At 37.0% G+C, this 22,172-nt stretch overlaps 1 protein-coding gene across 2 annotated transcripts in view; it reads right to left on the bottom strand.

The window, feature by feature from the left end:
• Window positions 1-22,172, bottom strand: part of LOC124153593 (F-box/LRR-repeat protein fbxl-1) — a 165,724-nt gene that overhangs the window by 50,944 nt on the left and 92,608 nt on the right. The window contains exon 1 of one of the 2 annotated variants that reach the window (XM_046526867.1): window positions 3,430-3,697. The exons of the other annotated variant lie outside the window; for it this stretch is intronic. Within the exon in view, the coding sequence (XP_046382823.1) occupies window positions 3,430-3,546 (117 nt within the window). The 5' untranslated portion in view covers window positions 3,547-3,697. Of the gene's footprint in view, window positions 1-3,429; window positions 3,698-22,172 lie in introns of those variants that run through there. 2 annotated transcript variants of the gene reach the window in all.

Below are 22,172 nucleotides of genomic sequence, written 5' to 3'. Positions count from 1 at the left end.
TGTGAATATCACACAGCCAGGGTAGTGGGGCCAGTTCGTTCCCCTGAACCACCTTGCACTTGTAGAATTTTGAATTTAGGGTATTCAAAGGCTTTAACCGGTATTTGAACTCGAAATCCTTATATCTGAAGATAAGTGCTTTACCCATTAGGCTACCACGTTCGCTCTCATATGCACATATAACATGTCTTTGATTGCACAAGCAATGATTAAACTACAAGATTTTTATCCCTAGATATATACATTATGGGAATTAAAAGATAACGCCCCCCCCCCCCCTCACTATACTATGAGAATGATGGGAGTAGCTTCATCTCCCCATGCTAAATTAACAGTAAGTTTTTGAGAGGGTGTTCTCTGAAATCCAGTTTTACTACCACGAAAGAATACCTATAAAGCCGTTACAACACCCTCTTTTAAATGCTTTGGTTTAAAGTTACCTTATCCAGATAGTAATATTAGTCTGTCAAGTTGAAGCAATAACCAAGATAGCTAATTCTAAGAAACATATTCTTTCCCAGAGGACCAATAGATAAAGACCTAAAGATATATGATGGTTCAAAATAATGGTTAAAATATTTAATTTCTAATCATTAATGAAATTAATACAAAATAAAATTTTTAGAACGATTTTCTCAAAATTCTTACAATGTATTTCTCTCCATCTCAATGAAACTCATTTGACATTTCAGTTCTGAGAATCTGAAATTCATTATTGCAGCCTGGATTCTCATTCATGGCAAAGTTCCAGGTCCCTTTCAATGGCTCATAGAAAGAAATGAAGTGTACTCTTCACTACACTTTTGTAGAATATGAAGGTATTTTACGCAATAGAAAGAAAATACTCCGGGTCGTAAGATTTTTTTCTCTGGGCAGTTGGAAAATATAAGTTTGAGTTTTGAAATTACTCAAATTTTAAGCTATAGGCGGAAAATTGTATGCGCAATTGTTTTTGCGAATTTTAAGAGTTTATCAAAAACCTTAATATTAAAAAAATAAGGTAACCAATTTCCAAAAGTAAGGTAATTTCCAAAGTTAAGGTATTTTACAAAAAAACAATTAACGATTTTTCAGCCATTTCCCATCCTCTTTTCCTAAAATGCATGATTTATACAATATTTTTACGAAAATTTTCACTATAAATTGGGCAAGGAAAAGTGTCTCCTGGGTATTAATAATGTGTCAAATGTTTTGTATAACGCAGACTACAGGTTTTTAAGAGGATGATAGCATAAAAATTGGATTGAAAACATTGAATAGAACATAAATTTGACAAAAAAGCACCTTTCAAGGATTTCATTTGTTTAAGGCAATATCATAATCAACATAAGTCAAAAAACCCCAAGGTTGGTTGGACGCAGAGCTCCATTCTGCTCTCCTATCTCCTAGCCTTTTCATAGCTACGCATTTCTTCTCTTTTACATCCTTTGTAACCTGTCCTATGTAACTCATTCGGGACCATCCCTTCGGGACTAGCCCTTCTTCCCTTCCACCTGTTACAGCCTTCCACCCTTGACGATTGTTTTCTTCAGGCTATTATGCCTCATAATGTGGCCAGCTAAGTCTTCTATTTAAGGCTTTGAGAAGACTTATCTTTTTTTACATTATAATTACTTACTCGGTCGATCCATTTTATCTTCATCATTCTTCTCCATCATGCCTGAAGTTTAAAAAAAATTAGTAACTGCGACTCTTCGGAATAATAATATGTCGTTTTCACCTTGGCTACCACATCGCAAACTATAGGCAAATGCTACCTCGCCTTCAGTGTCGCCGTACTGATCACTGTGGTCTCCAATTTCACTAATATGGAGAGCTGCTGCCCTCTCCCGCAGTTGATGAGAGGCATAATTGTTGGCGGCCTTCCGTCACCAAGTCACTGCATCTTCACAGGCTTGAAGTATCATTTAGAAGACTTATTTTACCCATGGAGAGACCACGCTACCTTGGAATGCCGTCACCTTTGTCCACGACGGCTTTTTCGATAAGTAAACTCGCTTATGTCGCAGCTACCCTCTATAACTAGAGGTCGACCCACCATCCGCAATCCGATCTACGCACTTTGTGGTTTATTTTGTACAGAATATACTGTAAATTTGAATATTTAATTTCCTTCGATTGATTTTATCCTGGATAAAATGAAATAATTTCACAACTTAGTGAAAAGAGAAGATTTTTTGAGGTAGAGAATGCTTGCTCACCAGCCAGAAGCAGGGCTAAGAGTGGGCTAAGATTTCCTTTTTATATATGAACTTGTATCGCCGTTTAATTTTTCCAATACCCACTGAAATTAACAGCCATTTTGGTGAGTACTGTTCTTCAATAGTAAGGGATCGCTAACTGAAGCGTCGGAAGTACTAAAGTCACTCACTCAGTGTAGAATCCCAGAATAGCTCATCAGTCCTCCAACAGATTAGCATGCATTGTCCATTTAGCCGATGATTGCCCAAGTCAATAAGAAAAATGATTCATAAATATCACTTATTATATATTATAGCACATTTACAAAGTATATATTTTCAAAATATCGCTTGTAGCTGATTAGCAGCTCACATTTATTAAACTAACGTGAAATATGTAATTAGTAGTCTACTTCATCCACTTGCTGGAACTACTCAAGAAGACAAGAACAATAGTGTAAGCGAAAGAGTGCATAAATATCCAGTAACGTGCAAAGGTGAGCAAAAAAAGCCATTGAATTGACAAATTGATCTCTCAAATTGCGTTTTTTTAAAGTTATCATTGTTCCCTACCTATGAGAGCAAACGTTTCCCTCCGTAGAAAACTGGGGCATTGGAGGAAAATGAGATTCGTAACTGCATTCTAAGCTACAGCATAGAGTGATCTACATCAAAAAGCGACGTTTAAAAAAAATGAGAAATTTTTCTATGCAAATCATTGTTAAGACTTCGTCTTATTTCATCCCGGAGATTGTAAGGGCAGAAGAAGAAAGAAGAAATATTGCTTCTGTATTCAAAAACGCAACATTGAGAGATCCACATCTCACAAATGGACTTTGAAAAATGGCATGCTTATTTTTTGCATTACATAATTTACTTCTACTAGTCAAAGCAAAAGTTTCGAGTTCTTTCAGTCCTGCGAAACGTCGGAAAGAGGAAAGAAAAAATCGCCTAAAATCTCGCAAACCAGCCAAATTAAGAATTCCACATCTCAAAAGCGGGAGTCAAAAAATAAGCAACATTATTTTCTACATTGCATCATTAATTTCTACCAATCAGAGCAAAGATTTCATCTTATGTCAGCTCGTTCAGAGTTGGGAAGAGGAATAGCTGCATCATCTACTCAAATTCTTGAATTTAGGATAAAGCATTTTTTTTTCTCTAGTAATAAGCGTCTAATACCATCCAGTAGAAAGGTTGGCGAGAGGAAGAGAGATGGAGAGCAAATCGCCCGGTCGTGCAAATTTACCGTCCGAGGTCGCCTCCTCCTCGAGGAAGAGACGCTCCCGTCGCCGTGCATGGCGGAGCACTTGAGCAGCGACGAGTCCATCGTGAGTGTGTTCCACTGGGACATTCGGCGGTCCATGGCGGGTCCTCGTGGAGAGGGCCTCCGGGTGCGGAAAGGGGGGAATGGCTGGGGTGCGGAGCGGGGTGGGGCGGGAAGGGCGGAGGGGAATCTCTTCCGCAGCGTTCCAGGGCTGCGCCTTGCTCTGCTCGGGGGTCGATCCTTCCGGATGGAGGCCTAGCAAGAAGGGCCACGGCCCCTTGTCACCTTGGACGTTAAAATGAATATTATAGGTATGTGAAAATATTCCTCTGAAACTGAAAACTCCAAGACCGTTTTGAGAAAAATATGTGTACGATTTATGATCATTTTTATATACTTTTTTAAAGAAATGCATCATCATGCAGCTTGGATCATATTATTGTATTATCTCCATTTAATTGCAACGAGACATACTTTTTGGTTAACTTAAAAAATAATGGATTAAATATCTATAAACTTTATTCAATCTCATTTTTAATTATTAAAAAAAAATATTAATGTTTAATAATTACTAAATAACTTTCCACAAGTTCTCCATCTCGGAACCGATCGAAACTTGTATTTCATGATTTCTAATTAAATGAGAATTACACTCGGAAGTTTCAAATGCAGCTGTGCATTTCGGCCAGTTTATTTAGTGAATGGAGTACATTCCACGTAATCGGGACACATCGGGGGACTTTTCACTTTGCCCCAACTAACGGCTGCCAAATTCATCCAAAGCATTCCACAAGTACGCATACAAATGTTAAAATATAACAAATAAGATTATAACAGATTAAATTATGATAACTGTTATATTTTATCGATAGATGAGAGTAAAGCATTCATCATTGAGAAATTCTCTTTAGAAATAACATGGTGGATAAGACAACAAAATCATGATTATAATGTTAGAGCTGAAAAAGTGCATTTTTCATGCATATCAATTTTAAAATATACTTCCACAACATTAAAGCGTAAAAATCAAAGAAAAAACTGTCATTCCGTAGATATGGATTATTAGGAAAACATACGCAATGAATGAGGTGGTCAGAATTTTCTGACCTAGGAAATCCGGAAAAGTAATGGTATTTTGCCAACATTATAAAATCTCGGAAAAAATTCACTACGAGGAAATTGACAATTATGTAACGATATCACTGAAATTATGCTGTTTTATTTCCACACCGTTGGATGCTCTGAAATCATGCTGCCAATATCATGACCGGAGACCCTGTAAATTTTAATTCCCTTATACACATATTTTAGAAGTGACGTTTGGTTTCCTAGGATTTGCCTTTTAACTTATTCATTCCAAACCATTTCAATGTTCAACCTAGTTATTTGAGAGAAATAATTATGCCAAATATTTTTTGGACATGTTATTCAAAATATCACTTCACCATGCAACAAAATATTGACTTTCAGGATATCAGATTTTAATCTCTGTATTTAGGTGAAATTACTCCTCTGATACTGAAAACTCCAAGACCTTTTTGAGAAACAAATGTGAACGATTTATCATTTTTATATTTTTTAATATTTGCTAAATCATACCTTGGATCATATGATTGCATTATCTCCACCCAATTGAAATAGAGTCATACCTTTTTGGTTAACATAAAAACTGAAACATTAAATATATATGAACTTGATTCAAACCATTTTTTGAGGATTCAAAAACAATTATTGCATAATAATAGTTGTATAGTAATTGCTGAATAGCTTTCAACAACTACTACATCTCGAAATCGATCGAAACTTGTATTTTATGATTTCAGCATATCTATTTCTATATTCCAAAAAAATAATTTAGTGGCACTTAAAGGCATTTTTTATGGCAAAAAATGTGAAATATATAAAAATGATCGTAAATCGCACACATTTCCTTCTCAAAACGGTCTTGGAGATTCAGTTTCAAAGGAAAATTTTGCAGTACAGACATTAAAATCTGACATCCTGAGAAATCCCAAAAACATTCATAATATTTGAGTCATATCATAAATAAAATCGGCCATCCCAAACTAGGAATCAGAAAGAAAGGCTCCCCTAGCCCTTCGAGTAGTCAGTCTAATTGTCAAGGCATTTCGTGAACACCCTTCCATTTGGATTCATTCCATCGAAGTGGATACATAGCGTTGGAAAAAGGGTGCGGCGCGGGGATACTACTTCAGCAATATATATCGTTCGTTAGCATGGCAGTCCATTGGTTTCACGGCTCACAAGCTGCCTCTGGGCCTCACAAGAGTCAGTCCTGCCTATAAATAGACGGAACACTCTCCTCTTCCGGCTCCATATCTCAGAGCAACATGAGGATGCCGCTTCAAGTATGACGCCTCTCGGCTGAGGGGGAAAATTTTCCACTCTTGGAAACACTCCATACATTGTGGGATTGAATCAATCCATGAAAGGAGGAGAAATAAACAAAAGAATGTGCTTGGAAAGTTTGGACTCGTTCAATTATTTTATCCTATTACTAAATGAAATCGAAAGAGAAAAAACTGAGAATTGTTTAATATCATCGGAAAACAAGAATGCAAGAAAATATATACAGACGCCGAATGCAAATGGCAAAGAATATGGATTTTATAGATTTTTAAAACATGAAATTTATATCTGCGACAAAAGATCATTCATCGCGACAACTTCTCGAATTTCTGTATTACTCGAAGAAATATCTTCAGTCTGTTCATATAATTTTAACGCTAAATTAAAATCACTTGAGAATTAAGTTACAATTTCACTGACTTTGTGTTTAGGGTTCCAGACAGTTGATATTAGGTGCACGTAAAAAATCCTATACTTCATGATCAAGGTCATTGCAACTTAGAAAGGATTATTCTCAAAGTACGATTAAAATGACTTTTTGCATATGCACGTTTCAAAACGGTAAAACATTCTCAGAAATCAGTAATTTTACAAGCAAATGGTGAATAAGATATATGAAATGAAATCTATAATCCGCCTAGAATGCTGAAAGCCGTGACTTTGACACCTGCCTGGGTATAGGATTTTTCTATAAGGATCGTAGGCGTTCGTGCATTGTTTAATCCTATACCTTGGAATTTTAAAGGTTCACCGCGGCCGTTTTTATACGAGGGTTTACTAAACAAATAATAAAATTACAAATGCCAACATCACTACAACTAAGGATAAAATTAGATTTTACTCTGTAATTTATACAAAGACACGATTTTTAATATATTTCAATTTGTTTTATAATTAGTAGGAAATATTTTCATGCCCATCGATCACTAACCACCTCCGCATCGGAATCCTAAAACCATGTTTTTTGCTAATATCTCTTTTTAATAAAATAATAACCCAATCTGGCTTTCAGCGAATAATTACAATATTTTTAATACATCATTTTTATGTGATAATAAAAATAATTAATAATTAATTTATAATATTTTTTTGCTGGAGTACATATTTAGATTAAAGAGCAAAAGGCATCAGGAAATAGCAAAATAAAAAAGGAATGTTTCATGCTGTACTATTATTAATTTAGCTCTTGTAAAGACAAAAATGGATAAATGAACATTCACATGTGGCCCTCTATCATCACTGACTACAAGAAAAGAATTAATTCTTACCCGCATATTCAGATAGGTTCTGACTAAATGTGAAATTACCCTTCATTTTAATTTACTACGCCGTATCGTGCATTAATCTGATTAAATAATATTCAGTGCACCCAATATAAAATGTTATTTCGTTTTCATGGCAAATTTCATGAGTTTGCATTATCAGATGCTTCTATAAAAATCAAACTTCCTTGGTTCCCTTGCATTTTCTCCACGATTCTCGAGATATTTTATTGACCAATTTTATACAGGAAGAAATGCTATATGGTGACCGTACTCATCTCGTAGGCATTTAATAAAAAAAGACCTCCACCAATGAGATAGTGTTAATCAGAAAGATTAATGAAAGAAAGTATCATTTTAAATGTTAACTTTCGGTTCTTGCGCGCTTGCTCACTATTTACCATGAGTTCAATCACCAGTCTTCCGCAACCAATGTTATTTAATATGCCCAGGGTGATATTTTGGAGTTTTTGGGTTCAAATTTTGACGTTATTTTATTCTAATACCTCTCTCTGATTGTATTTCACTTACTATTATCTTAAAATAAATATCTTGAAATTTCTCTGGAAATTCACGGCTTCATTTCTCGCAATTTTTTTTTATTTAAAACATTCAACTTATTTAGTAGTTTAACTAATGTATATCGAATCTGCTCTTCAATTTGAGCCCCATTTCACGGTATTTTCGAACCAGTTTACAAGTTTCTCTAAATTTATCCAAGTTATATTATCAAAATTAATATCTATACTTTTAGATTTTATTTTTTTGCGACGAAGTCTTATTTTTTATTTTTCTCCTAGGAGTTTTTGTTACTACTCGTACATGACACGCGACCAGTTTTACCGCGCTGAGTATAAAACCATTGGCTTGAGATTTAGCGAAGGAAAAACTTACTGAAAAATGAACTCTGCTTTCCCCACCACAGTTCAAGGAGGATGAATATTTCCTGGCACTAGAAACTACATTCTCGTCTGGAGATACTTACCAATTATATTATGATGGCGTACGCTTGTCTTCGTTTGTGAAGAGGGCTTTTCTTTTGAGAATCGCGCATTCGGTGGGGAACTAAGGCTCGCGATAAAATATCAAAGAGGCAGATGGCTAAGAAGAAGGGTGTAGTTGTGAAGTAGCATTCCCAAAAGTGTTTCACCATGATGGAATTCCTGAAAATTCGAAAACTGATAACCTCAGGAAACTGTGCTTCCGCAATATGATGTCATATTTACGGTCGATTTTACCCTCTTCCATCTGCATGCTTTCAACTTTTATTTCTCTACGGTATATTCCTCTTTAATGAAGTAATACGGAAAAATTTTTGCTCCGCTAAATTATAATTTAAAGGAATTTTAAAACTTTTTCCGATTGATTTCTGAATGATTATTACACACATATTGAAGTAAAACCAATTTCTTTTCATTAAATTGAGGTCCTCTTATCTTAATGTCCATTTATTTGTTATAAGCTTGCTCAAATGCTTTCGCTAACGTGGTTCGAGTGTGCGAAAGGCCTGAAAAGAGTGATTCGAAAAAAATTATTGAACCATACCCTCGACGCGAATCTATGCCTCCAATGATTCTCGACATTTGAAGCATTGCTCATGAATCATAATCAGCAAAATTAAGGCATTAATAATTATAAGTTAAAGAAACCCACTCACTGACCTTAAAGATATTATTTAACGTACTCAAGCCTTTTTTTCATAGGAACTACTTTTTCGTCATAAAAATCGATGGTTACTCAATCTTGAACACACTGGAGTCACATTATATGAGGAACATTATATGAGGCGGCAACGGAATCTGATGGTTGATGTTCTCGCGATCAGAGTGCGGAGGACTTGACACCATGAAACTCCTTTCATATATAGCGATTTTGAGGAAATACAATCAGGGAGCCAGTTATAATTAAAGTGGTCCCATGAAAAATATGCTGCTCTGGAATTAAGGATTCCACAATACATTTAGAGCCATAAGCTGAAGAATATGAGGAAAAATAAACTGAATCTGTTGTATCGCTAAGGTAGGCTAAAACTTGCGTCGGGTGAAATAAAAGAGTGTGGAAATAAGACTGAATGATTTCGTTATGTTAAATATTGACTATTTCACAGAAAAACGCCGGAAACCGTGTCTTTCTTCCATATCCTATTTTATCTTGAATTGATTTCAGTATATTAGTTATTAATTAAGTTTTAAAGCAGGTTTTTGATTAGATGTCAAAATAATACAGTCCCTTTTCTCATCGCGCAAACAATTTTACATTGACACGCTACACTAAAGCTGCAGGGTGATAACTCAAAAGTACCGGTGCAAAACATTCGATGTATCTGTACCGTGTAGAGTAGTCAAGGATATCAGATCATCTATAGATCCTATAGCACAGTGGAACTTTGGTGGATATATGTAATAATGAAAGGGCGGATAAATAAAGTATGTGATTCACTTCTAATATGTATATTCCCGCCAAGATTAAGAGACCTAATCGACCGGGACAGAAAGAGAAAACAACAGGCGATGCAAAGGAAGAATGAATGACAGACGAGACCGATCTGTTCTCTGCGATGGAGGTAGGTTATGGACACCCTAACCGCGTCCCTCGTAAAGAACCGAAGCCAAGAATAACTCACGACCACAAAGGCAACGTACGAAGCCCCTCAGACGATTAGCCGACAATGCTCACGCAAGTACTTAACAGGGAGGCTCTAGGCTGAAATACAGTAGCCGTTTAAAAAAGATTCCAACGCGATACAATGCCTTGGTTGAAGCGTTAATAGTATCGAATACGAAACATTAAGAAATCAACAAATTTTTGTTCCCCATAAATTAGACATTAGAATTTAGATAACCTAACTGACTGGATTGTTAAGCAAAGTGCAGGTAAAAACACTAACCCCTTACAATGATGAATACTGATTCCAAACCAGCATTTTTTTTCTATTTTATTTGCTTGCTGCTTTTATTAGCCTCTTTAGCCATATTAGTTTATTTCAAGGAGAAGATTCTTTTCACTTTTGATTCCATTTGAGAAAAAATCCTAAGTACCATTTATCAAATAAACTCAGAAAATAAGCCGAAACTTGAATTAATCATATAGGTATGCCTAATTACACTTGTTTATTATTGAGGTACCTGAATAACCCGCCAAAAGTTCACTAGTTTTGACGGTAATAATAAGCAACTCCGAGAGGCTTCACCCTTTTTTTTACAATATATATGAGATTTTTATGCGGATTCAATTGATTTCCACCGAAATCGATCAGTACTATCCCACACGGTACTTCTAGACAAAAATAATGAAAAACCCTTGCGTCAAGATAAAGAAATTCCCCATAGCCACTGTTTTTGTTAGAGACTTACGTAAGGTCGATCTCGAGCCCTTGTAATAAGAAGTCACGCTAGGTACCGCACCAACCCGATACCCAAATGTTTTAAAAAAGGGCACACTAGTAAAAAAGAACCAAACACCAATAGAAGATGCATCGTGCGTCGGTGAGCTTAATACTATGGTCTGCTGTACGCGGAAGCTTATCCATCACGCTCTAGTACTTACTAGCTACATTATAATACAAATCCAGAACAGGATTAAACGAGGTTTTGGTATTTTTCACTATCTATTGTAACATATCGCACACCGTATCGAGAAATAAAAATCAAATAAATGGGAGAGAGGAAGGATTTGGTGCTTTCCCGGCAAATCTTGCTGATGAAGTCTTCTCGGGAAATTAGCCGGGTCAGGATGGGCATTGCTGCCAACGTTTCGACGGCCTTCTCTGCCATCGTCATCAGGGCGAATGACCTGACCTGACACTGATGACGATGGCAGAGAAGGCCGTCGAAACGTTGACAGCAATGTCCATCCCGACCCGGCTGATTTCCTGAGAAGACTTCATCAATGGGAGAGATATTTTCCAAACAGAATTATTGAAAAATAACGTATAAAATCGTATCCGGCTCGATTTTGCGGAAGTTCTTTATATCCACGATAAAAAGAAGAACACAATGGTAATGGTAGCAGGAAGAAATGGCTTCAATACCGTGTGTTTAGACAAGATGCTTAAAGGCTATCGCTCTAAAAGATCCACAAAGTTACTGACATCACTGTGTATGGTCCCGGCAAAAATCACCCGCTGGGTCAAACTACCGTTCATTAGAAACATTTCCAATAAACTCCAGAGTGCCTTCCCTAAAAATAATTGCAATGTATCATTTTATAACCCTATGACACTTGACAAGATTTTATTTAATTCTAAGGACAAATATAATTGAATGGACAAAAGTGGAGTACATAAATTAAAATGTGACGATTGTGGAATTTGTTATGTTGGTCAGACTGGAAGAAGGTTCAAAGACAGAGTGAAGGAACATAGAAGAAGTTTTATATACAATGACGGGAAATCTTGTTTCGCTAATCATTTATGCCTCTGTAACCATTTTAGCAATTTTGACAAACATATTTTACATTGCATTGACAAAGGGCTTAAACTAGATTTTATGGAAAAATTCGAAATTGCCAATAGCCCGGATGGACTTTGTAATGACGTTCTATTTTGTACTGACTCTCCTTTGTTAAAATGCATCCCCATGACGTCAAAACCCTGACCTTCACTCCAATCCACTCGATGTATGTTTTCGTCCTTCACTCACTTGTTCACCAAAACCGTTTCCCCTAACCTCCCCCACACCTAATTCCATATGCCCCCACCTCCTACCTTGGCCTGGGTATATATACCGAGAGAGTACTGGATTTTTCACCTTGGAAATGACACTTACGTGTTGAAACCATGGTTGGTTGCTGAGTTGTGACATTAAAAGTGTGGAAATAACCATTGTGTTCTTCTTTTTATCATGGATTGAAAAATAACTTTGCAAAGACACCTGAACATGCAAAAAATAAATCAAGGGATGAAATTCACTATGGAGTAATAAACTGAATTCCACAAAAGCCATTCTAAACGAGTCAAATATTTTTTAAAGTCAAAGTCCTGCCCTTGTCACACACAACTGGATAGACCCTTGGGAACGGTAGCCTGAAGAGGCCGCGGCTTAAGCTTTAAGGAGTGATTTCGCAGAGACTGTTTCGGAGAAAAACAATCCGTTTAGAGCAAAATAGCATCGCATCTTCCACAATTTTGGAGCGCGGAATTTATGCCAGGGATCGGAGACGGAACGGGGGATCCCCCGGACGTGTAAACTCTACCTCTATCCAGAAGAAAGAATGACGTTTTGGCGGGCGAGCTTTTCTCCTCCCACGAAGAAGACACGAACCTCTCCCACTCCGTGGAAGGTGATGGCGAAGGAGACGAAGAAGAAGAAGAAGGGAGACGAAAAAGAAAGAAATTTAAAGCTGAAGCAAAGTAGACGGCTAAGCTCCTCTCACCTCCCCTTCTGGACGACGCGGAGGAAGGCGCCAGGGGTCTTCTGGCAAAGGCGTTGGCGGCTCCCTGCCCGTGGCCCGTCCGCCGGGATATTTGGCAAGCGCCCGACTCGACGCTCGAAGAGCAGTGGCCCTGGAGGAAGCGGCCACAGCCGTGGTTTCTCCTCCTCCCCCTTCCAATTCCCCACTCCCAGCCCTTCCCCCTCGGAAACCATCCCGTGGACGGCGCCCCTCTCACACAACCCCCACCCCCTTCAAACTAGTCTCGCCCCTTCGGACACACGTGCCTGACTCCTCCCCTCCCGACTGAAGTATCCTTCTCCCCTTACGCATGTTTTGGGCCATACGTTTTATGATGAGGACAGATTGTTTATGTGGGGGTAGGAGTTGGAGGGTAACGAAAAGTTCGCGCTCTTGACATCAAGTTCCAAGATTATCCTCTATGCATGCATTAATAGGATTCCCGTAGCGATTCTCCTCAGTTACTATAACCACGACATTCATAAAAATATATAGCTGCGATAAAGTAACGGACATTATGCTTTTTAGTAAATTTATTATAGTTTGATACACCAAATTAATAGTAAAAATGTGATTTAGTAACCAAAAAATAAATAAACGACAGTCAGCAGCCCTAAGGATGAGCCCTGAGTCGGAGCTCGAAACGTCGGCTAAAATGACTCATAATAAATATAACTCAAGGAGGTTGGAATATACGTACTTGAGGCGCTTTTTTCGAGTTTTTAGCGTGGTCAAAGTTCCGCCATCTTTTTGTGTCGTTTTCAGGTAAGAGGTGAATTCCTCCAAGGTTCAGGCTGCATTGGAGGCCACAATACTCCTTTCATCTCAATGGGAGTATCAATATCCTCTAACGTATGGTTTGATCCATGCGCGTTATGGCCTCGTGGGATGGTTTATGCACGAAAGAGGAGATTGAGGACCGCGAAAAATTCACACTTCTCGCATTAACCTCCTCAGTCCCGGAACACATCCACCGTTATTTTTTAACTGAATAACATATTTTCTGGTTAATATGATGTTAATAATACAGAACTAGCGATTTTTGTGAGTCATACTTCTATATGATACTGTATGAATTGGTCAGTATGACTTCTGTATATATTGGTCAGGAAGTACTGAAATAGCGTAAATAACGAGATTTCACTTAGTCAAGCGGGAAAAAATTCAAACATCGATTTTTTATATACAATACGGCAGGACCGAGGAGGTAGAGTTCCAAGAATGTCTTATTCGTACAAAAAATAATGGGTTATTTTCCTCAGTTATGATATACTACGACAATTTTTCGAAACAAGGCTAATGATATTTCCTCGGTGGAATTTTTCGCACTTAAAGTGCACTTACGGGTGACTTCATATATGTACGGCGATGGCTAGTACGCGGATATTCCTTGAATAATATCTTCATCATATTTATATTTGACATTGACGACCCATGAAAGAAACTTGGTGAGGAAAGGTAAGGTACTCATTCATGGAAAATATTTCATTCGAACTCGCTGAAAATTTCTAGGAAGCGTCGTACGAATTCGATTTATTTTAAAGCGAAGCCAAAGGCCATATTAAAAATATTTTATAAGAAACATAATTATGTAAAATTTTATCACTGAATAAAAAAATGAAATAGTTAGTCAATGAATCGTTATAAAAATTTTTGTTTTGTAAATGATTTGTTTTAAAAAATTGTTAATGCTGATGCAAAGTTGGATTAATGGGAATTCCAATAGAAATTTAGGGAATAGCGGGGGAGGAGAAATTTCCTTCTTTGGGGCATTGTCACCGCTTACTTCACAGATAATAGGAGTGAATGCCTGTTATGCCATTTAAAAATGAGCCCTGAAGATTTGGCTATTTCGAAGCATGAACTGAAAAGTCGTACCGCATTATATCAAATCCAAGTCAATTATATTTTGAAGGAACTGTGCCGCTGCACGTATGCCACTCCAAAAATTTCTAATCTTGCAAATGCAAGGGCGAATGCCCTGATTTGGAGATTTGGTCATGAGGAACCCTTGGCTTCAATATACAGAGAAACCTTTCTTAAGGGGTCATCAAACAAATAAAATAAAGGAGGTCGCAGGGAGAGATGACTGATGAATGGGGGATACTGGTGTAATATTTTCAGGTAGAGAGAAATGAGCTATTAATTAATTTCACACCTAAAACTGGCATGAATATCTGCTTAAGAGTTTTGAAATTATAATTCCATGTGTAAATAATTTTGTTGATAAGCTTTACTGATAGTTTACTTTAATAATAACACATTATAGATTTGTTTCACAATATTTGGTCAATGTTATACACAATGTGAAAAGTAGACCGCCTATCTATCCATCTCTGAGGAAACTAGAAGGCTCTGTGGAACTACAGTTGAGAGAAGAAACCCCAATGAGATAGGCAATTTGTTTCATTGAGAAGGCAGAAGGAGAAATATCAAGGTTTGTTCCGAATCGGAGGCGTTTATTCATTCACACCCTCCTCCAATCCTCCGTAAAAAGCTTCCCTCTCCACCTCATCCTTCTTCCCCCACTACAGATTCCCTCCATTTCGATTTCGGTTAGGGGAGATCTCAGGGGTTAGAGCGCAAGATATCCTTCCAACTCCTTGGCCGCATTCGATGGCCCGCCAGCCGAAGGATATGCTCACTAACGCGGGTGGGGGAGGCGAGCTGTTTGGGGAAGAGTGCTATAGGATCGAATCCGTATTTCTTTAGAGAGCGGTAGGGGTGGAGATTACTGGGAAGAGGTTTGAGGGGGATTGGGGGAAGAAGAAGTGGACAGGTGTGGCGAATCTGCCGAAGGGACGGGACGTGAGGAAAAGCGTTCTGGAAGAGAGAGAGAGATGGTTGATCCTTGAACGCGGTCGGATAAGCAAAACTGAGAAGGACAATGTGCGAGGCTACCGAGTATGATTAGTACCGAGGCTCGCGAATTAAAGTTATCAAATCCATTTAAAATACGCTTGAAAACAAAACTGTAGAGGAAAATGGAAACCTTCTACATCACGAACTCAAATATATTAACATTTTAAAAAATTCGAATGTTCTCGCTTGGAACTTTTTAAGTACTTCAATAGGGAGAGACAAAATTAGTCTGAAACAGAAAAAATAAAAGTGGTATATCAAATGAAAAATCAAGAAGCTACCACAGTAACATATGAGCGACCAGGGGGAACACTTTTACAGAATATTGGGAAAATATTCCGTGCTCGAAAGATATTTCCAACATAAAATGTTTTATAACTTAGGCCCGCAACGCGTCGTAATGAATAGTGGAATTCGCTTGTTAGTAAGTTTTCTGTTATGTTCTGTTTACAATCGACGTCTTCAGACTTACTATTGAATGTGCAAATACATATGCGTAAATCTCTCGCAATCGATTTCTACGGTTCTATTTTCCGAATATATATGACGAACAAATAGCAATAAAGTATGAAATACCTATTCAATTAATTTCCTAGCAAGTTTATGCCACGTTTGAAGGTTCAAGAAACATGCGGAAATATTACCATAGATAGAAAAAATAATAGAATACACTTTTAAAAATTAGGTCATTCATTGTTAAAGCATCCGTATACCAAATAAAATTCCAAAATATCGGTCATCGTGCATACCAGGAACGACTCTGAAAATACCACGTTACTAATATGACTTCTGGAAAATTGCTTAAGATGATTACCAATGTGTAAGGGCAGCGTGGTAGCCTAGTGGGTAGAGCGCTTGGTTGCAGACTTAGGAGTTCTAGGTTCAAATATTGGATGAAGCCCTAAGACATCCCAATCAAAAATTGTGCAATTGCGAGATGGTAGACGGAAAGGAACTGCCCCTTTACGTTGAGTAATTGAATTGCACACGCCTGTGAAGAACGAAGTCCTTACTACCACAGTAAGCTACACTTACTACCAAAGCAACCTATATCACGTATCATCTATCAATTGTATCACGAGTTGAATGACGAATTTATTGCAGCTCAACTTGTGATATAACCAGTAAGTTGGTTTTGCTATGTGAGTAGAGCCGGAGTAATATAGTAATACGCCGGACTTTGTCAGTCCCAAGCGGATGAAATTCACGCATTCAGTGTATAGGGGCAAAGTAAGAAAGCACGTTCAGCAAAACCATCGTACGATTAAAAATTGTAAGACCGCAATGGGGCCACATAAGCCCGCTGGAGAGCGGTGATATGTCAGTAGCGGATTCAGATAAAATTCAAGGGGGGGGGAGCGCAAAAGGTACCTTGAGTTACCTTTACTTTTATCGTAATAAAAAATAATCCAGTCACACGAAAAGTTTAAGAAGTTTTAAATTAAATTGATTGTGTAAAAATACAAGGCAATGCCATATTATGATATAAAAAAGTTACAATTGTGGTTCTGCAATGTTTGGAAATACGGGCGGTCCCACAAGGGGGGGCGAGCGCCCCCCATCTGAATCCGCCACTGTGATATATAGAACCACTTTTAGGGGCGGCGGAGATAACCATGGCCATTGCCAATAAATACGAGAGTGCTTCCTTATCGTACCACTCTTAGCCTTCAAAATAAACCACGATACAAGAATAAGTCTCAAGGTCAGTAAACCTCGGTCCAATTTCAATCCCGAAGAGATATCTCCTGAAAATGGATACTCGGCTGTTTCGCACTCTCTCCGAAATAATATGCGCTCCTCCGCTCCGCTATGCTCCGGTTCCATTGTCGGAACGGAGTAGTTCAATTACGTGGTGCTCCGCTACGGGGCATCCCTGCTTTGAACCAACCCATTTAATGTCGGGGCAAAACGCGGCACGCACCACGCGGAGGTACGTCATTTTTTAATAAGCCTATTTAAAATTAAAGCTATTTGAAATTTGCAAGAAACTAGTCAAACCCTTACTATAAGTACCTTGGGAAGAATGCAAGAGGGAGATTGTACGTATTTATTGATAGCAAATAATGCTTTTGAGTTATCCATGACTCATTGAGATATTTTTATATGTTCTTTGCGATAACATTTGGCAAATCTTACTCGATAATCAATCACTTTAAACGTGAAACGTGCTTGATTTTTACCGTTATTCACACTCAATGAACCTATGCTAAATAATTATGGCAGAAATTTCCTCAAATCAGATAAATAATCCACACATAAGGTGACACCTTGACAATGGCACAAGTTGCCGAAACCATGGTCGGAGAAAATAAAATAGTGTGGAAACAGACAAGTTGTTTTAATAAGCTGAGTATCAAAGATTTCCACCGCATCACGCCGGACACTGTATCTTGTATCTTTTAGATAAAAATGCATTTAATAAAGCAAAATTTCCATTTATTCCCACAGATTTTGGTGAATTAAGAACGCTTTTAGTCTTAAAAGGTAAATAACATTATTCCGTATTAGAGATAGAGATGAAAACTTCTCGCCGTACTTTTCCCGTGCTTACCGAGAAAAGGGTAGGTACATGCAATATAGGTTATTGAACGATCTACGGCCGTTAAACAGTCGAAGGAAAATAAAGTCCCCAAACTAATGTACATGCAAATTAAATGGTGAAACAAAAGGACTCATGGTGAGGTCTGATCAGTGGCGGATACAGATGGGGGGCGCAGGGGGCGCGCGCCCCCCCTTGCGGGTCCGCTTGTATTGCCGAACATTGCAAAACCACAATTGTAACTTTTTTATATCATAAGATGGCATTGTCTTTTACATGTTTATAATCACTTTAAATAAAATTTTCATATACTTTGCCTGTGACTTGATCATCTTTTATTACGATAAAAGTAAAGACAACTCAAGATATGTTGCGCCCCCCCCTTGAGTTTTTTCTGTATCCGCCACTGGGTCTGATGGCTCTGCACGGTTTCCTCTGTTGACATTAAAATCAAGGAAAACATCGGGACCATTTTAATATCGATATGAAATTCTAATTAGAGTCATTACAATAATCGTGTCAAGAGAATTTTGGCGCTCAATAAAGCATTAATTCAGCAAAAGTAAATCAAGATAATAATAGTTATGGTCATTCTATATATAAATCTTACGATGCTAGATGTGCTAGATGATAGATTTTTAAATTTAGTATAAAGTGAAATTCACCAAAGGAGAGCCAAAATAATATCAGAGGATAATGTTTTAAAATAAATATTCCAAGTAATGGGCGTGTTACATTACTATGAAACCAATATCATGACACGATGAGGATATTTAAGGTGAAGCTATTTCCACTCAGTAAATCTGAGTATTAGTTGGTACGAATGTGTTTCCAAGAAGTGAAATCGACGGTAGTGCTATTCAACCAATCATATAGAAAAATATTGCTCTGCTTAGCTCATCCACTAATAACACTTATCCATCGTCAATTTTTTCTCTTTCTAGGGATAATATAATTTAATAATAATTTTGATTCAACAAAGCTGCCCGTCTCCCTATTGTCACTACAAGATGACTACTTCTTTATCGAAAAATCCTAAGCAGATCACTACATAAAGGAGAAAAACGTTGCACCATATCGCATTAAACACCAGAGCGTAAGAAAAGGGAGTTTGCAGAAATCATGCAAATATTACGGAGAAAGGGTCTAGCAGGTTAAGATGGTGAAAAGTGCCCCCCGATGTTTTGAAAAATAAAAAATATACGCTTAAAGTGCATCCAAAATTATGTGTTTTCCCAAAGTTTCAGACCTTAACAATGGATAATAACCCCCAAAAAATTGAAACACGATTTTTAGTTTTCTAGCCATATCTCCAGTTTTTATTTTTGTAAAATCGTTTTCTTGATTTTAAAATTTAGATACAATTATGTTCTACCATTCTATTTTTTTTCAAAACATTATGACCGAAAACTAAACTTTTGCATGAGTTTTAAATTTACAAAATTAAATTTAAAAATTTAGGAAACAATAGACACGCCGAAAATAATGTATGTTGTTACCCCTACCTCAAAGTATGATTCTATTTTTTTCAGATTTTTAAAATTGGCGGAACAGGGTCAAAAACACGAATAACTACTCTGCGCCATTTGCATCTATGTATTCCAGGAGGATATTTGGTTTGATTGTTGAGAGCAACTATTGTTGATCAGTTTCTAATATTATTGATTAAGAATAAACATTAACATTAACAATGCCTATCACACTTAGATAATCGCAATTATTGTTTATAAACATTCTGTTAAGCTTTAACCTTCCGTCGGGAGCAATGGATCTGACAGGCTCAGCGCTATTCTTGCCAATAGGTCTCATAGACCCGTTATACTCATACTTAGTATCTGTTTGCTTTGACGCGCTATATGCAGCCTTTCGGTTTCGCATTTATTCCAACAGATCAGTGGCGGATTATTTAGCATAAATTAGCAAAATAATGGTAAAATAAAGCGAAATAAAAGCATTATTGGACGTATAATATAACAAAATAAAAATACCCTAATCATAGAATTCACATGATAAAATAAATTACATATGATAACACTTAATAGCCTAAATAGCAGATTATATCGCACCTTGCAGTATCGTTTTGGGGCATAATGACGGTGTGTACAAGGGGATTATATGCAATGTACATACCCCTTATATTATACATAGCAAATAAGAAATAATATGTATGTTAGACTACCCTAATAATGGTGCTTTTGAGTTTAAAGGTGTACTACAGAGCCATGCTAAGAGTAAATTATGCTATTTTACACCTGTGCCTGTTAGGCACATTGCGCCTGAACTCAGCAATTCCTATATAGCGCCTGACGAAAGGTTAAGTTAGCCCTCAAGCTTCGAGAAATACGTCTGCCGAAAAAGATTTTTTTCATATCTACTGACTCTAAGTAACTATGTATTTATTGCCTACATTTGAGCCAACTTCCTAATAGTACGAGAATATGACTGAATATTAGGGGACCAGTTTTCGACGAAACGATGACACTTCCTCATTGTTAATGCCAGCCAGGCTTTTGTCTGATGTCTAATTTCTCAATCGGTGAATATGAAACAATACAGAAGAGTCACGTGCAGCACTGAGAGAGAAAATTATTCGGATAAATTGCTAAATGAGGAGCTGGTTTCCATGAATGCTATAATTTCCATGAATTTCACGCTGCATATAAAAGTCTACATGCGTGTACATTGTAAGAGTTAGTCCAATTCAGTGGAAATAAGTGGGACTGTCGAATAATCTCGTCCGTTGACGCCTAGTATTCGCTGAGACGGAAGAGAAACCAGAGACACCACATTCGGAAGGAGCAATTGGCGGCATTTGAGCTTGAGAAATGTGCAATCATTGTGTTCCAAAGGAATCAGGCAGTTGCCCTATGCCATACAACGTTGAATTATAGAAGGTTCCATTTCCAAGTTGAGGAACGCAAAGAGATATTATATCCTATAGTAAATAACTGATAGGGTTAGAGATTGTGATGTTAACGATGGTATAACGAAAAGTTTATTGTAACAATATAAAAATAGTGTTTTTTGATTAAAAAATTCCTCTTTTCAATAAATGGTATTACATAATGGAGATACTGTTTAAAATAATTTTTTTTAATGTAATATAGAAAATCATTTTGCGATATAGCGTAGCTACTGCAACATATGAATTAATTTTTAAATTGCATACCCAATACCCATTCTATTTCTTGGTTTTACAAATATACCGTTTATAACTTCATCGGTAAAGTAATACATTAAAGCCAATATATATCTGTTCTAATGGACAGTCATATCTACAAGGAGAAAGAATATGGATAAAATGTGTAAGGCGTGGCATTCGCTGCAAGGAAACGCACACAAAAAGTTGCTTAACACAGATTAGTTCATGAAGGAACTTCTAAGGAAATTAGTGACGTGGTCTTGTTCAATGATATTTTGTGCCGTAAATGGTGTACTAGTGAGACTTAGGCCGTTTTACTTCGGTCACATCATTGCGCAATCTTACGTATGTACGAAAGCAGAGTCAAAATTGCTTTGAGTAAAGCGGTGAATTGTTACAACGCAAGAGAGAATGCACTGCTGAAAGAGGATAAAATAGACCCTCCCCTAATTGCAGGCTCGGATTCTCGCAATTTCAACAAATATTTTCAATACTAACCTGCGCAATGAAAAAACGTGTAAAACGGCCTTTATGGATATTCTAAAAGACGATATACCAATTATCATGGTTTCTGTCATATTGGCGCAGTAATTAGGAAATTAAAGCTTAACAGAATGTTTATAAACAATAATTGCGATTATCTAAGTGTGATAGGCATTGTTAATGTTGATGTTTATTCTTAATCAATAATATTGGAAACTGATCAACAATAGTTGCTCTCAACAATCAAACCAAATATCCTCCTGGAATATATAGATGCAAATGGCGCAGAGTAGTTATTCGTGTTTTTAACCCTGTTCCACCAATTTTAAAAATCTGAAAAAATTAGAATCATACTTTGAGGTAGGGGTAACAACATATATTTTTTTCGGCGTGTCTATTGTTTCCTAAATTTTTAAATTTAATTTTGAAAATTTCAAACTCATGCAAAAGTTTAGTTTGTGGTCAACATTTTTTGAAAAATAAAAACTGGAGATATGGTTAAAAAACTAAAAATCGTGTTTCAATTTTTTTAGGGGTTATTATGCATTGTTAAGGTCTGAAACTTTGAGAAAACACATAACTTCGGATGCACTTTAAGCGTATATTTTTTATTTTTCAAAACATCGGGGGGCACTTTTCACCATCTTAACCTTCTAGACCCTTTCTTTTATGC

This window comes from Ischnura elegans, chromosome 2 (assembly GCF_921293095.1).
Source record: "Ischnura elegans chromosome 2, ioIscEleg1.1, whole genome shotgun sequence".
Classification (NCBI taxonomy): Eukaryota; Metazoa; Arthropoda; class Insecta; order Odonata; family Coenagrionidae; genus Ischnura; species Ischnura elegans.
The sequence above is the reverse complement of the archived record's forward strand: the minus strand, read 5'-3'. Positions and strand labels throughout refer to the sequence as shown.